This window comes from Amblyomma americanum, chromosome 5 (genome assembly GCF_052857255.1).
Source record: "Amblyomma americanum isolate KBUSLIRL-KWMA chromosome 5, ASM5285725v1, whole genome shotgun sequence".
Taxonomy (NCBI): domain Eukaryota; kingdom Metazoa; phylum Arthropoda; class Arachnida; order Ixodida; family Ixodidae; genus Amblyomma; species Amblyomma americanum.
This window is the reverse complement of record NC_135501.1, coordinates 72,409,350-72,424,626: the sequence shown is the minus strand read 5'-3', so window position 1 is coordinate 72,424,626 and position 15,277 is coordinate 72,409,350. Positions and strand designations below refer to the sequence as shown.

Sequence of the window (15,277 nt, the reverse complement as noted above, 5' to 3'; positions counted from 1 at the left end):
TCTCTCCGACAATGTATCTCTCTATCTGCTTTGGTTTACCAGGACGTGATGTACTCAACACAGCACTAAAAGCGCTCATCTCGGCATGCACAAAAATATTCTTATTAAGTTACACGCTGAGGCAATACAGGTAAAAACACGGCAGGACGGAAAGCGCGTTTTTCTGCCTAAAGTTGGTTATCACCGTTGTGATCCCCCTGAAACGATTGAGCATTGTTTCATTAATTGTAAAGATGAAATACCTCTTCGGCTCTTCAAGCATTGAATATTTAAAAAAAAACTGAAGTTCGCCCCAAATTCGGTACAATATCTCACTACATTGCCATTTATCGTTGAATGCTTAGTTAAGATAGTTTATTTGGATCACACAGCCTGTGCAAAACACGCATGATGGACCGACAATTGATTCTGTTGTTTGTGTTAAAGATCGTTTCAGTAGAATTATTGTAGACTTCAAACAATTGTGTGCCCAGACCGAGTTTGAACCAAACTACAACTCACTCTTAGCGCTGCGTTGCTCATTTCCTTCTTTTTAGTTCTTTCTTGCTTAGATGTGGCGTATTAAGTTATATTAGCTTTATTATGTAGATCTACTATGCGCTCTGCATTGAGTCGTTTGTCATGCTTTCGTGCTTAAATGTGTTCATTTGCCACTGTTTTCTTAATGTCTGTACATAAGTAATGACCATAAAGCAACGTATCATTGTAATAAATTATATGTTAAAAAAAAGCGGCGATAGCCTAATGCTCTCGCACAGCACCCAGCGAAGCACAGCGCTTCCAATCGACACGGGCTCGACTCCAAGACCTGGATTCTTTTTCCATTTCTTTGTTTAAGTTGACGTGGCGTTACTTTTGCGAGGAAACGCAACAATATCCAAAGACGGCAAGATACTTAGTAGGTCTTGGTGAGCGTGTGAGTACTTACGCGCTAATAGAACTATTCGTGCGTGCAAAACTAGCATCCTTGTTTTTATTGCCTTCCCCCTGCCACCGTCACTGCGGAGCCTACCACGTAAGAGCTCTGTGGACAGCAGAGAAATACAACCACTTCAGCCACTTCCCTCGGTTGCGCTGTGCGTCCCAGTGGAATCTGCGAGCACGCGGCGCGTCGCATTTCTTCGGGCATGCTGAGAACGGGAGGAGAGTCCGTCAGCCCTGGCAGCACGGCGTTACAGCGGATGCCCCGCGGTGCCAGCTCGGCGGCCATGCTTCGCGTGAAGGAGATGACGGCTGCTTTGCACGCGCCGTACACGGACAATCGGGGTGAGGCGCCGTTGGCAGCGCGACTCGCGACGTTCACGATGGCGCCGTCGGTGACGCCGGCATCGAGCATGGCCCGCGCAGCAGCTCGGCTCACAAGGAACGTGCCCTGTGTGGAAGAAGAAAATTTGATTCACGCCTTTCTTATCAGCTTTAATATAGTCAAAACATCGTCCATTATACAACGAAGGCTTTCTTCTCCTATCGACATTGTGTTAACACTGTCCTGAGTCAGCTGAGGCCAATGTATCCTCGATGCTTCCTGATATCATCAGCCCGCCTGGCCCCCAAGTTTGTCTTCTCTTCAGATACAGTTTTTAAGTGGCTTCCATTAAATTTAGTAGCTCAATTCACACCTTTTCTTCTTTTTTGTGCTGTACAACACTAAAATTTTCGTACGCGATTGGCGTAATTTCACAGGCGTGCTGCTGACACGAGCTCCCGAGTCAATAGGAACAGCCGAGAGGCTGACGACCCACGCAGGTGGCTTTGGCCGGAGTTGTTCTTTAATACACTGAACATCAGTGAAAGCCTTATGAATTCGTCTGCGACATGAGAACCAATACAAAGGGTATCCTATATTTTCCGCCATATGCGATATGAAGCGAAAACGCGTATTTTTGCGATGGCGCATTCCATGATCCCTCAGCCTTTGCTTTATTCGTCACCTATTCCTCACTATCGATGAACAGCCCGAGACGAATCGTTCTGCATACACTTGCATGCACTCCACTGAGATTTTTGGGTGCTTCGCACCTCCTACACTCGGGAAAATATACGTCGTGCGTTGTCCATGCCATGTTAGTGTGGAGCGCATCCTCGACGTTTGCCCAAAGAGGAAAATAAACGTGAAAAAACTCCATGGGTGGGGAGGAGTTCTTGTGCAGACTAAACTGTTACGGTATTTAAAAAACTGAGGATGACATTAGCACCTAGTTTTAAAGACAGGTCTCGTGTGCCGTTTTGAACACAGGCTGAGGTGTGCACTCCGCAGAAATAGAACTCAAGTCTAGCGACAAGTATGAAATCAGAGCAGTCATAATGTGGAGCACATCCATAACACAGCGAAACTTGACGTTAGAATTTTATGCAGCAGAAGAAACAAAGATCCCGATAGCATAGCCGCTACCGAGAGTTTATCGTCAGCAGTGAAAACAGAACCTTTTATTCTTTCGGGGACGACTTACACCAATCGTTCTACTGCAGCACTTGGCGTGAAATGAAAAAATTCTCAGTCTCTTACCCTTTGTTTTTGAGGCGTTTTGGTTTCGTCATCCTCAATTTGTTCGTTCTCCACCGAGGACGAATGCGAACGCTTTAATGCGTCGGACAATGAGAGTAGCGATATAGGTTGGTTGTGCTGCTCAGAAATAAATTTGAACCGATTGATCGCAGTATCGCGTATAAACCTCAAAAAGCGGGAAGAAAACCGAGAGAACTCTCATTCTAAAATATAGCATATTTTTGCGGAGGTTCCTGAAGCCGCGGAAACAACCAGCTAGGCCACCCTCACTGTGCACATACAACACAAACACGATGAATGCGGGGCACGTGCAGAAACCAAGGGACGTGACTAACAGTACAGTGCCGGCAGCAATTTATGCGGGACGTCAAACAAAGCGCTTCACTTTGCATGCTATTAATTATATGCTCGTATGTACTCTCTCTGATGACGTTGACTATTATTTCTTGCAATAGGAATAGTAAAGAACAACCGGTACATATCAGCTGAAGCTGTGTCTGACCGCAATAGGAGAGGCCTGTGATATTCCAGAAGAATTATGTCGGCTGGTAATTACGATCTGGAACAGAAAGAGGCCCTGGATCCTCACCTTGAAATTCACCCCCACCGTTTTGTCGAAGATGTCCTCACTGATATCGACAGCGGTCGGCATTTTCGGGTCGGCGAAACCGGCGCAGTTAACAACGATGCTTGCCGCCATTTGGCTGAAACCCGTAACAGCATCGAAGAGCCGCTCCACCGAAGCTGCATCACTGACGTCCACTTGCACTGCCTGGTGGCTGGGACAGCCCTCTCGGACTGCAGGCAATGTACGGAGATTCTTAGCTGTTGGCGACACGATAGAGACAGTCTGCAGTAGAAGGATTATGTCAGATTCGAGATTTCTTGAATAATCACGATAGTGACATTAACTTTTTTATAAACTCTGGTTATGTGCAAGCGTATAAAAAAACAAATACTTACCTTCTGTAGCCACAATTTCGTTTTTTTTTTGGGGGGGGGAGGGCTAAATACAGCCATAAATTATATCTGAATGTATTAAACAGTCTTTTATATTGCTATTTTTTCTGCATTTTTCTCTTTCAGTAGATATCATTTTTAAAGTTGTGTACAACTTGCGTTATTTACATATTCTTATTTGTGTTACTGTTGTATAAACAATTTCTTGTCGTCATTAAATTGTTGAAAAATATCGAAAACTGAGCAAAGTCGATACAGTGCCGTTGAGAAATGTGAATAGAGATCCGGGAGGGAGCCGACAGTGGTTAAGGATTTTTTTTTCTTTCTCTCCTTCCTAGGCAACCAATGTTCTCTAGATAAAGTACAGCCCTTTGCATTGCTTTTTGTAGTAATAGCAGTTTTAATCGCTATAGCAAAAGTCTGGGGCCACACTTGTGCGCGCTTAAGACGAAGGTTCCTCTGTTTACAGGGTAGTCAAAGGAGCAGCCGCAGATAAATAACCTTGTCTCGTCATTGCAAAAATATATGTAACTATGCTTGGTTACTGTGTGAACGACATAACCCAAGCAGCACAGGTTATCGGCCCAATATTGCAGCAGAATAGTCCCATCCTGGCCCTTTGTAGGGCCAGCTTTGCAAATACAGTTCCGATGTTGGGCCAATTACTTGTGCTGCTTGTGATATGCAGTAAGAAAGAGGCTGCGTAAACACCACGCTTTATCGCGTAATCACAAAAGACTGCCTGTTTTCTCTAACCTAAATAGATATCCAAGAAGACATACTCTGAGACCAGTTTTTTATATTCCTTTATCTTTCTAAAATTTCCAATCCGATTAAGAAAATTCATTAACTTACGCAACTTAAGCAATAATCTAGGCAATAGTTTTGTTTTCAAAAATTTTAAAGATCACAGCTTTCGGAAACCAGTCATAAATTTCAGTTCAACAACCTTTGCGAAACTTATATAGAATGTGTAATTACTAATTGTTGCAATTTTATTTCTATAAAACCCTGGTTATTTCAGATATTTCTTAATAGTAACCCCTGATGACAGGTGTATATGTTCGCACAGAGCCGCAAACGATAGTCCTTTCTAAAAGGTTTCTTCAAAAGCGCTATTAAATTTACGAAGAAAGGGTTCGCAACTTTGTAACTCAAAAGCACCTCTTGCTGAAGACGCGCATCGATGGATTTTCAAAGCGCCGTCTAAGTACATTTCTCTATAAAAAACTTCCATTTGCTGCATAATGGACTGATATAAAAATATTTATGTGAAAACGATAGATTTAACTGCTGCTCTTTGCGCTCCAGCAAATGAGAGTCCACGAACTTTGAAACACGTTGCAAAAGACAGGAACCTACCTCGGAAACATAGAAAGGAACGTAAACAGGGCAAGTAGAACCTAAGCCATGGGAGAAAGCAGCGAATGACTACGCTACAGAAAGACTTTTATTGACGTATAAAAAACACTCAATCATAAGTAAATCCCTCCATCTAGAGCAAAAGCTCCTTCTCATAAGAATAAATGTATCAGCGTTATTACTCTGCGAGTTATGAAAAGCTACATAAAAATACATTTCCATTCTCGCCGAAGAGCTTTGGCGCCCAGTGGCTCCAGTGCGGTTGCTTGTAAAGGGGATGTAGGGTTCCTCCAGCAGACCCCATGCTGATTTTTTTCTCTTGGCCTCCTTCATATTATTATATGGAAACAAAATTTGGTTTATATTTATATTTTGGTTTAAAAAAAACGCAAAAAAGCTCATCTCTATGAGAGATCCAAGATTTCAGAGCATGATGTACTCCACTTTAAATGTTATGAATGGAAGGAACCACGAAAAAAACGCGGGACGGTGGAAGGGGACCGCACAGTTGTGTCCTGTTCTACCGTCCTGTGTTTCCTTCCCACACCTATGACAATGTTCTCATGTCATCTCGTCTACAACCATATCCTATCAAAAATGATCTTCTGGTGCAGTGCATTGAGTAAACTGAAATATTTATAACAAGGTTTCAGACATTAAGAGCGCAAGACCAGATTTCATGTTAGTTGCACTAGGGGCTATACTCTAGCTAGAAAGCAAAACACTTCATTAAATATAAATAAGGTTTCTAAGCTAACACGAATGTGGTCCGAAATTGATGGCGAGCATTTGAGTATCTACTTTAGGTGTCAACTCTTGAGAGTTTGCGGACATTGCTTAAGACGCCGCCAATATCCGCATTTGTTGCGTGCCATGTTTCACGATTAACTGCTTCATATCTTCTACACCAACCTACATTACGCTGTGCTCATGCATGTACTACCGGTTCGTTTAAATATCAACACTAGAACATTGCAACACGTGCAAATTTTTGCGATTACACAGCACAGCTTGTAACGAAACTCGAAATTGAAGATGTCTGGAAAACTGCAATGGCTGTTTCGTTTGCTTTTAGCTGTGCAATAGAATAACAAGGTTGCTTTAGGCCTCTTTGATAAATTCTTCAGACGAAGGAAAGAGAACACAGCAGAACATCTTTAACCCCGAAAGCCTACGTCTTTTTGCTCGGCATCTTTCCTGCACTATTTCCTGCTTCCAATAAGAAGAAGAAACTCGGAAAAAAATATATTATGTTGCTTTCTGTGACACTCAACGTTATGAAAGGTAAGGAGATATCAAGCGAGAAAAAAGTTGTTTGAAATCCTGCAGGTCATAGAAATGTGCTGCACTACGCACTGTTCCGAAAAACTTTTTTTAGTGATCCTTAGAACTTCTATAATTTGTTGAAAGATGAAAGGAGAACAGCTTTCCTTTTGTGTGTCTTTGTGATGAAAAGCAAAATTTTATATTATCAGAGGGCATTAAATCTCTATGTTTCATCGCGGAAGGGTGAAACAGCTTTAGCGCTGTTGCGTTACTTAACATATTCGAATAGAGATATCTTAATAAATATTTTTGCAGTCATGAATTTTATGTTACAAGATCAGCAAGTATATTATACGTCGTCATTAGGAGCTTTATGAATAAAGAGTCTTCTATAATATTCGCAAAATGTATGCGCTAGTGCTGCTAAACGGCAAGTCGCTCTATTGTTTCCCAGAGAACTCTGGTTGGCAATTGTCTGGTTATTTTGTTCACGCTAGGTACAGCCTGGCATTGTAAATTTCCGGAGTGTTTTATTTCCCTTTGAACCATCGCGCTCTATTCATTATGAGTGAGTTTAATATATATGAACGTTGTAAAAATGTACCCCTTTTGAACTGTTTCTATCAAGCATCTTTCAGATGTCGTCGATGCTTGTTCAACTAAACTGTGCCATAGGTGATCCTAAATACAAATCGCCGCTGTACATTCACCTTCATGTGTATTTCAGTATTATCCTCCACTACAAGAACAGGCGACTTGCGGAGGGAAACAAAACAAAATTGACACGCCGTTTTTTCTGTGTATGTATCTTACCTTTTCTTTTCCTTGTAATGTATTTTGAGCGATACCGTATGGTTTCATATTTACTCAATAATTACGGCAACAAGCACTGCGTACTACCATTTATATTATTCGCTCACTTATATATTCTGCTCTCTGCAAAAAAAGCGTGTCTTGACCTCCACTAAACTATAAAGCCCACTAAGAATTCTAAAGAAATAACTGCTTGCTTTTCCTTACTTATCGACGAGCGCGACCACAAGTCGTGCAGCCATGTAAATTATTAGTTGCACTGAATGAGATTCCAAGCAACACTTCCGAGGATTCGTGATGCCAGGCACCACATTTTTCGTAATGTTCAAGTGCAGACGCTGGTGTGGAGGAACTATCTTGCGTTTCAAGCAGCACGCTAGGACACGGGACTGACAGGTGGTGTCAGGGCTGAGGCTCACACATGACAACGTAGCATCACAAATGTGAAAAATGTGAAGTTTTGGAACGTTCTTGTGGGCTAGTTGGTTCATTCCAGATAAATGGTAAGAGATAAAACAGCGCAAAATCTGTTTCACTCTACCTTTAATCTGGAATGAACCAACCAGCCCGCACGAACTTTCTACTACACCACATTTCTTCTATCGTGGGCTCGGTTTTGTGTGTCCAAACGAAGCACGACGCTGCGTAGTCGCGTGTAGGCCTCGTCGCTGTGACCAACTGTCAGTCCCGTGTCTTGGCGTACTGCTTAAAACACAAGTACGTCAATGTGCTTGTGTTATCGTTTCCGTTCTTCTTTCTCCAGTCTTGTCCCATTCGCGCAGTCCTGCCTTTTAGCTTGTGTGGCATTTAATTCGGCACCGTCAACACACAAGGAGCCACGAAGGCGCGCGATGAAAAGTTTTCGGCAGCTTGGTTGCTTCGCAGTTTTAAAGAATTATCTTATATTTGGAAGTTCATTCAACAGTATTCTATGTTCAGTTGAAGATTGTTTGCTTGTACTTGGAACCATGGGTCTGCTAGATTTTTCTCACATATACTAAAAAGTACTATGCAAGCACCATGATACTAATCTAAACTTCTAGTATTGTGTTTTTTCTTTCAGGTTTTTTTTTTGGTAAACACACTGAGAGGGAAAAATTTTTGATAACTGCTGGCTTAGCGATAAACACTTTTGATATATCTTTTTCCACTGAGAAATTTTTTTACTTTTTAGGAAACTAGTTCAAAAAATACATATTTTATGATCAAAATTATTCACACACCTTCCCAAATACGCAACGAAGAGAGAAGAATAGAGGCAGACAGAAAGCAGAAAGGTTAGTCAAAATGATGTCTAAGATGGCTATTCTGTGCTGGGTTTGTGGAATGAAGGGATGTAAAGAGGAAGAGGGAACGAGTGAGGCGAAATTCCAAATATGGCATAATACCCTTAGGTAACCAAACTTTCTATGTCTTCAGGGCCTGCTATTGCTTAGAGTACCCTGCTAATGCGAACTGCTTCAGTTCTCGCTTAACCATTGAAATTTGCGTTGAACTGATGTTGCAATATTGCGCTGAAGTCTCCTTTGTGAATCAGTTTCAGCAATTTCGGCTGCATGTTTTTGAACTCTTGAAATGGTTTTCCTGTATGACTGTGTTGATACTCCATTTTTATGGGAGAAAGAACAATGCCAGAGGACCACTGCGATTGGAAGACATTGCACGAATATCACTAAACGGCGTTTTTCAAACTGCTTGGACATCAAAGAAGAAGACAGCTTTTACATTAATCGGCCAAGGAGAATTCATCATCATCAGCCTAGTTATTACCACTGCAGGACAGGAAACTATCCCATATTTTTCAGTTTAACACTTTCCTATGCCAGCAGCGGCACAATACAGGCCTTATAAAGTTTCTGCCGTTCTCAGCTAAGCTAACCTTCCCTCGGAATTCAGTGTGTTAACCTTAAATGAAATCGCTTTCTGGTATTTGAATTACATAGTCCGCTCAAGCCCATTTCTTCTTGATATTGATCAGGATGACTATTACCCGCTTCTGTTCCCTGACCCTCTCTGCCCTGTTCCGATCGCTTCAAGTTACACCCATCAATTTTTGTTCCGTAGCTCGCTGCGTGGAACTCAACTAAAGCTGAACCATTTTCGCTAGCCTCCACATTTCTAGCCGCGGACTATAAACCAACTTAGTCTGATAACGAAATGTATTTGTCACCTCCATGCAGCTTTCAGTTTGAACATTCGGCAAATATAGGACTCGGGGCAGTATCGCAGACAGAGCACAAGCAGAAGCATCTGAAGACATTATAATATGTGGGTCTTTTTGGAATAAAGATACAAGATGCAAGTTACAAAAGTCCAAGCAACTATGCATTGAACTTGGAGCTGCGCAAAGAGCTCCGCTACTGCGGCCGACAGCTGTTCAATAGGAATGCAGTTCTATAGCTTCCCTGCAATTAAGCACACCTTCAGCCGGATGTGATGTGCTGATGAATAACCTTCGATACGCCATTAGCTAAAGAGCGGCGAAATCTCACTCATACTCCTATTAACCTAAAGACAACACTGTAAAAACCTTATTTCTTAATGCCTTCAAGTTAAGGGAAGCAAGAAATATATGCTCTCATTCGCACAAACCAGCTCGTATTAGGAAATTCACGGACGCCCTCAGCTGATGTGATACAGACAATATCTTTGCTCACTCCTTGTTGAAAACTTCTTGGAGTATGGCTGCACGGCTTTGTGGCGTGTGCTTCTCCAGTTCATGCCAGAACCAGCCGGTCCACCACTTTATTCACTTGCGTGGAACGCCCCTTACTTCCCCAAGACCTTATCACAGTTACTCGCCTGCTTTCCAGGTCTATCAGATAGTCTCCAATCAATTTCTATTCCTATGAAGCGCGAAAATAGGAATGATCATTGATTATTAAGCAATTGAAATCATCACGAGGAAAGTTGACGAACATAATAGAATGCACTGGCTGTGTATGCTTTTCTGTGCACAGCGACCTCGCAGCTCTTTAGGGAAGCGGGCTACGCCCAGTCTTGATTGTTTTGGTTCACAGAAATGCATACTCTTCTTGCCGCTCTTGCGCTACTTTTTTGTGGTTTGAATACGTTTAACGTCCCAAAACTATTCGTGCTATGAGGGCCGCTGTAGTGAAGGGGTGCGGAAAATTCGACCACCTAAACTTCTTTAACATTCACTGACATCGCAGATTAGACGGGCGTCAAGTAATTCGCCTCCATCAAAATTCGACAGCCGCAGCCAGGTTCAAACCCGGATCTTTCGGCGCTCCTTTATTTTAACTGACTATCGCAGTAAAGGATGTATGATAAAACACTCAGCGCGACAGCAGGTTGTTTGATATATTCTTTTCTCAGAGCTTGATTTAAGTAATCAATGTATGCTAATTTTTTACGTGGTTTTCAAATTTGAATGAAAATAAAGATATCGAGATCCATTTGCCGTTTTTTCGTCCATCCCTTGTGTTTACAGGTAAAATGTTTGAACTTACTTAGATGCTTTATGAAAGCGGTTCCTTTTTGTGCACAAAAGACAGAGTAGGCTTTACGGAATTGTCTACTTATTGCCATTTTTTTATATTTAAAGTATGTGCAATGGAATAGAAATAATATTTAATTGTATTTAATAAGGAGCGATATACGAATTCCCAACACTATCCGGATCGAAGAAGCGACCGCCCATGGTAATGCACCGTCTATTACCTGGTAACGATGCAGCTACAGCGGCAACCGTTTCCAATCGGCGTCCGGCAGCGACGATCCGGGCTCCCTTTTCTGCAAGCAGCTGACAGACAGCGCCACCAATTCCGCCTCCGCCGCCGATCACGACAGCCAGGCGGCCGGACAGGACGTGTGCGTCAGTTGCCATTGGAAAGCTGGGATTCTAAAATGAAGCGTATGCATGCAGGCTCACTGTACCAGACAGCCTTATGATACAATTGTGGCGATATACTTCTTGAGGTGGTCAGTCAAATAGCACGAAAAGGTAAAATATTTTGTTTCATGTACATTTAAGGCCACCTCGAGTACTCTCCCAAGGTTGTTTTACGGCAGTGCTTCAGTCCAGCTGTTGAGGAGGAAAGCAACCTGCTTTGTTGCAGACACCGATGATAAGAAAGACTACGCATCCAGTACAGTGGGCTCTGCGCCAAAACACAGGAAAGAGCCAATAAATTCTAAACAAGGCCAACACACTCCTTTCCGGTTGTTTGTTAGTTTTTCCTGCCCTGCAGCAATTCTAAGTGCGAGTCAGGAAAAACCGAATCCACCTTTTCATGCTTCCGTAGAGCTTGATTCTTACAGCTGGGCCTCAAAGCTGCACGCTCACCTTACGTTAGAGATACTAAATATTTTGTGTTTAAAGACACATAAATCCTCTTTTGCTTTCACAGACCATCGATTTAGTGCACGAGCCCAATGCACGCTGTCGAGTTTACTTTACTGCTTTCCTGGGTTTTCCCAAGCCTGCCCTTAGCATAGTTATCCTCTTTCCTTCGTAATTTTCTTTCCTGCTGAAGTGCACTCACTTCATGGCTGGATATTTCCTGCATATGAACAAACAAGTAGCAAAAATGTAATCCGGTTAGAACGAATCAGTGTAGGTGTAGATGTTTACACCAGCCATTATGTAGGTTTTTACAGCAATTGGGTTACACCACCCCTCCATACCCAGCGGTCATACCTAAAGACTGTTTGCATAAAGAGAATACATAAGCAAATAAATTCATTGAAGATAATGACAGCAACAATTAAAGACTCGGTTGAGCGAAATGATTGGCGCAGGTTACCATGTGCCTTAAAAGTACGCTCGTTCCGAATCAATTGCAATTTTTTTGAGGGAAATTTGCCTCTGAAGGAATGATTTCTGTACCTGTATCCTAAAAATGCCTGTCCAGCAAAAAATCGATAGCGCTTGTGCTGAGCACTACGTAGCCAATGTTGCAATATTTTTAAACCGGTTTTGGTTTCGCTTAGAACATCCTTTCGATCAGAACATCCTTTCGCATACCTGTAGAAGGAGAGAGGCAGATGCGCCGGCCCTAAGTGGCAAGAGCATTAAGATGTTCCTTCATTTGTCTCGCAGTACGGCGCGTGAAAATTTTATGAAGCTGTGGTCACGTCTGTACAAAAATATCCCTTTAGAGAAACAACCTAGGAGTTTCTCAGCTGTCATTACTGTATCAATCGAGCATACTTTCCTGACAAGAGGCCTGACTCCATATGAGAGTTTCCTATTTCCCAAGTATTTAAGTATACCAAACTTAAAAGCGACGGTATCATTTGAGCACTTATGATATTCAGGTAAAGACCTGCGGTGAAAATTCGTTTCACAGTCATGAATGCCAGGCCATTGAAATCAATATGATACCCTCAAATATCACCGCATAGCCCTCTATATGGGTGTGGAAGAGTATTGAAGATAATATCTACTTGCGTACTTAATATCGTCGAAAACAGATGATTCGAGACACCTGGATACCATTTCGAGCATTCTGAAATCGATGTCACTGCTCTCAGATTTTTAGGCCCCATCAGTCTCGCCAGCAGGACTAAGTAGGCACACTTGTTCAAACTACGCCTGTAACTTAGGCGGACCAAACTTACCGAATCTGATCGAAACAAAAGGTCTGCGCATACGAAATTCGTTCAGTTTGTTGTGAGAGGAGGTGAAGCGGTCGATCGGTGTACGGTGATTCTGCGAGAATTAACAAACAGTCGACAAGCCAAGCGCTAACAAAAACGCAAGTAGACCAGCGCGGACACAGTAGAAGAGATGAAAGGTAGAAGTTTCCGTGCACAGTTTCGGATTTACGCGAGAGCTTTCGACTTATCTGTGCTAATGGTTGCAGTCACGTGTTTCGGCAAAAGGTATAAGAAGGCCATCAACCCAAATTGGAATCATAGCTTCGTTGTCAAATCAGGATGTGCTACATCCCACCAATGTGGAACCCATAGGAAGGAGTTATGTGGAAGGAGAAAAAAGAGAGGCATCGTAGGGCAGCAAATAAGGTGCGCGACGCATACAGCTTGAGAGCACATAGTCTATAAAGTGCGGCCTTGAAAAACGGAGAAGCAAACGCACGAGAGTGCAGCTCTTCTTGGCCTTACTGAATAGCTGCATCGTTCTGGCTCTCGCAGCCAACGCCCCGTGACTAAACGGTGGTATAGTGTCACGTGTAACTTTGTGAAAGTTATATTATGCGAGGGACTGGTTCACATGCATAATGATAACAGCTGGCTAATCGTCATACGCTCTGCAAAGTCTGACTTGCAATATTCCTCCTACGCTGGCACCTAGCAGACCTGAGTGCAAAGGATTCTGTAAGGTGTAACAGAAACTAATTCCGATGCTTGTGTTCGATGTTCACGCCATGCGGCACGTAGTGGCAGCGATAGAAACAAAAAGAGTAAGTCGACATTGTCATGGTTAAGTGAAGAATCCCGCATTGTGCACTAAAACGCGCTCCCAATATTTGTAGGAGTGCAGGGCTCAAGGCCAATCATGAAGGCTGGCTAGATGGTTCATGCTTTGGACCTGAATACAGCCTAAAGACATGAGAGACCGAAAGAGCGACCAGCACGGGCGCTGACTGTACACTTCTTAACAGTCACTTGTTGAGTAATCCACAATTAATTGACTAGTATACAGTCAGTGCCTGGGTTTCTACTTTTTTGTGCGCGTGTCCTTGAGCAGTCATCAAATTTCGTTCAGGCGCTTGCTTGAACTCGGACTAATGTAAGACACAACGCATCTATAGTGGTGCCCAAATTCATCACACCTCTGGGTTCGTTATGCGCACGCAGGTGTTCTTTATGCAGAGGTGTTCTTTATACACTTTACGTGCCATAGATCTCATGGTTGGTATGACCGATTTCTGGCTAATTGCAGTTGGGGTACTGTGGCTTTAAAGAAACGCGCTGGCCATTGTCTTCACAGTGCATAATTTACCACGATATTTTTAGAGAAATTCATGCTCACGTATGATAAAATGAGAGGGAAAAAAGCCACATCCCTGTTTACATCCGTGCGGAAATACGTTCGTGGACTGCAATTCGGTTTCTTGAACGGGCACCTGTAGCATAGGCCTGATGCTACAGCACACGAGCCATGTTTATCATGCTTAGTTGTTCAGTTCACTCTTCGTGTTTTCTGATTTACGCGAAGCTTCATTCGCAGATAGAAACATGGCTGAGTACGTACCTTACCTGTGCGCCTTGTTATGAAGTAAAGGTGATTTTCAGCAAGGACTTGTCTTGTTTTCTCCCCTCGCGTGTGTGTTGGCTTGCCAGTGACTATTCCAGGAACGTTAACGCTCAATACAGTGCTAGCACAATTTCGAATCCTAGAGCACATCGGGTGAAGCTGCGCATCCGGTCTGTGTTGCATTGTCCTGTCTCACTTTTGTCCAGCTGCGCCGATCCAGCCGAGAGCAGCTGTGCGAAATTTAAGCCCGCTTCCGGCCATCAGTACGCTGTGTCATGTATCTATAAAAGTACATGCGCTGCGATCCAGCCACGCGGCATCAAACAACAAAGGACTTTCGCCCATTCTTTTTCTCTACTACCCACTGCGTGCCGACAAAAAAAGCGCGAAAAAAAAGTAATGGACTGATGCGAGGACAGCTTTATTGAAGGAAATGGCTCACAGGTTTAACCTTAGATACTGCGAAAAAACAGCATTCCGAGACCGTTCTTCTGACGTCAACGTGCAGGCGTTTCCTGTTTTTTGGCCTCTTCCTGGCAGCACTCGATCTTAAACCGACGTTGGCGAATTTACTGCACTGAGGTCAGTAACTTCATTCGGCGCGGTTATTTCCGTCCACGAGACGCCGTAGCATCCGCCCTAGTGCTGTCTATGCAAGAAATAAAAAAAAAACATGTTGGTAATAACTTATTTCCTCGGCTAAGAGAGTTGCCACCTTTGGCGTCGAGGAACTGATAGGTGGTGGCGCATTTAACCATATTATTCGAAAAAAATGCATTGCAAGCTCATATTACACCCTCTACCCTTTCGACTAAAATTTCAGGAGTTGAAATAAACGCGATGCTTGGATCTCTGAGGCCCCTTTTTCACATAAATAATTCACTGTTATCAAGTTGAGGGAAATCAACTAAAAGTACTTTGCTTCAATTTGAAGACCGGAACCTTTTTCCCTTTCTTCTTACAGAGGCGGAACTGCTGTGCATTAATGTTACTGGATCCCGTAGTATTGATATTGTTACAGGTTCTATTTACAAATAATATTTACAAGGCAGGTCGAGAGGAGCCTGGTGCGCCGGCGGCAGGATACTTGACTTTCTCTTCTACTTCCAGCCGCCGCACGTCTTCTTTATTCCTCAGAGCCCATGCGCAGCACGTGACATTTCCCCGTTCGCAGACAAAGCCCT

At 43.0% G+C, this 15,277-nt stretch overlaps 1 protein-coding gene across 3 annotated transcripts; it reads right to left on the bottom strand.

Moving 5' to 3' along the window:
• Positions 1-958: 958 nt before the first annotated feature.
• Positions 959-14,251, bottom strand: LOC144134789 (estradiol 17-beta-dehydrogenase 8-like). Of its 3 annotated transcripts, none has more exons than XM_077667621.1 (4): positions 14,091-14,251; positions 10,592-10,772; positions 3,096-3,304; positions 959-1,372 (listed from the first exon to the last, which is right to left on the bottom strand). In XM_077667621.1, exons 1-4 carry the CDS (start codon positions 14,241-14,243, stop codon positions 974-976), a joined length of 942 nt encoding a protein of 313 aa, XP_077523747.1. In that variant the 5' UTR covers positions 14,244-14,251; the 3' UTR covers positions 959-973. The 3 variants fall into 3 exon arrangements, with proteins under 3 accessions (XP_077523747.1, XP_077523748.1, XP_077523749.1); XM_077667622.1 differs by having other exon boundaries at positions 14,096-14,164; XM_077667623.1 differs by lacking the exon at positions 10,592-10,772 and having other exon boundaries at positions 14,096-14,251.
• Positions 14,252-15,277: the final 1,026 nt, after the last annotated feature.

Bases quoted from the DNA above. Each gene is read 5' to 3' on its own strand.
- LOC144134789 (XM_077667621.1), bottom strand. From the start codon at position 14,243: ATGTGCTCTAGGATTCGAAATTGTGCTAGCACTGTATTGAGCGTTAAC. The intron at 10,773-14,090 runs GTACGTACTCAG...GCTTCATTTTAG, and splicing joins TAACAAGGCGCACAGGTAAG to AATCCCAGCTTTCCAATGGC. The intron at 3,305-10,591 runs GTAATAGACGGT...CATTGCCTGCAG, and splicing joins TGTAGCTGCATCGTTACCAG to TCCGAGAGGGCTGTCCCAGC.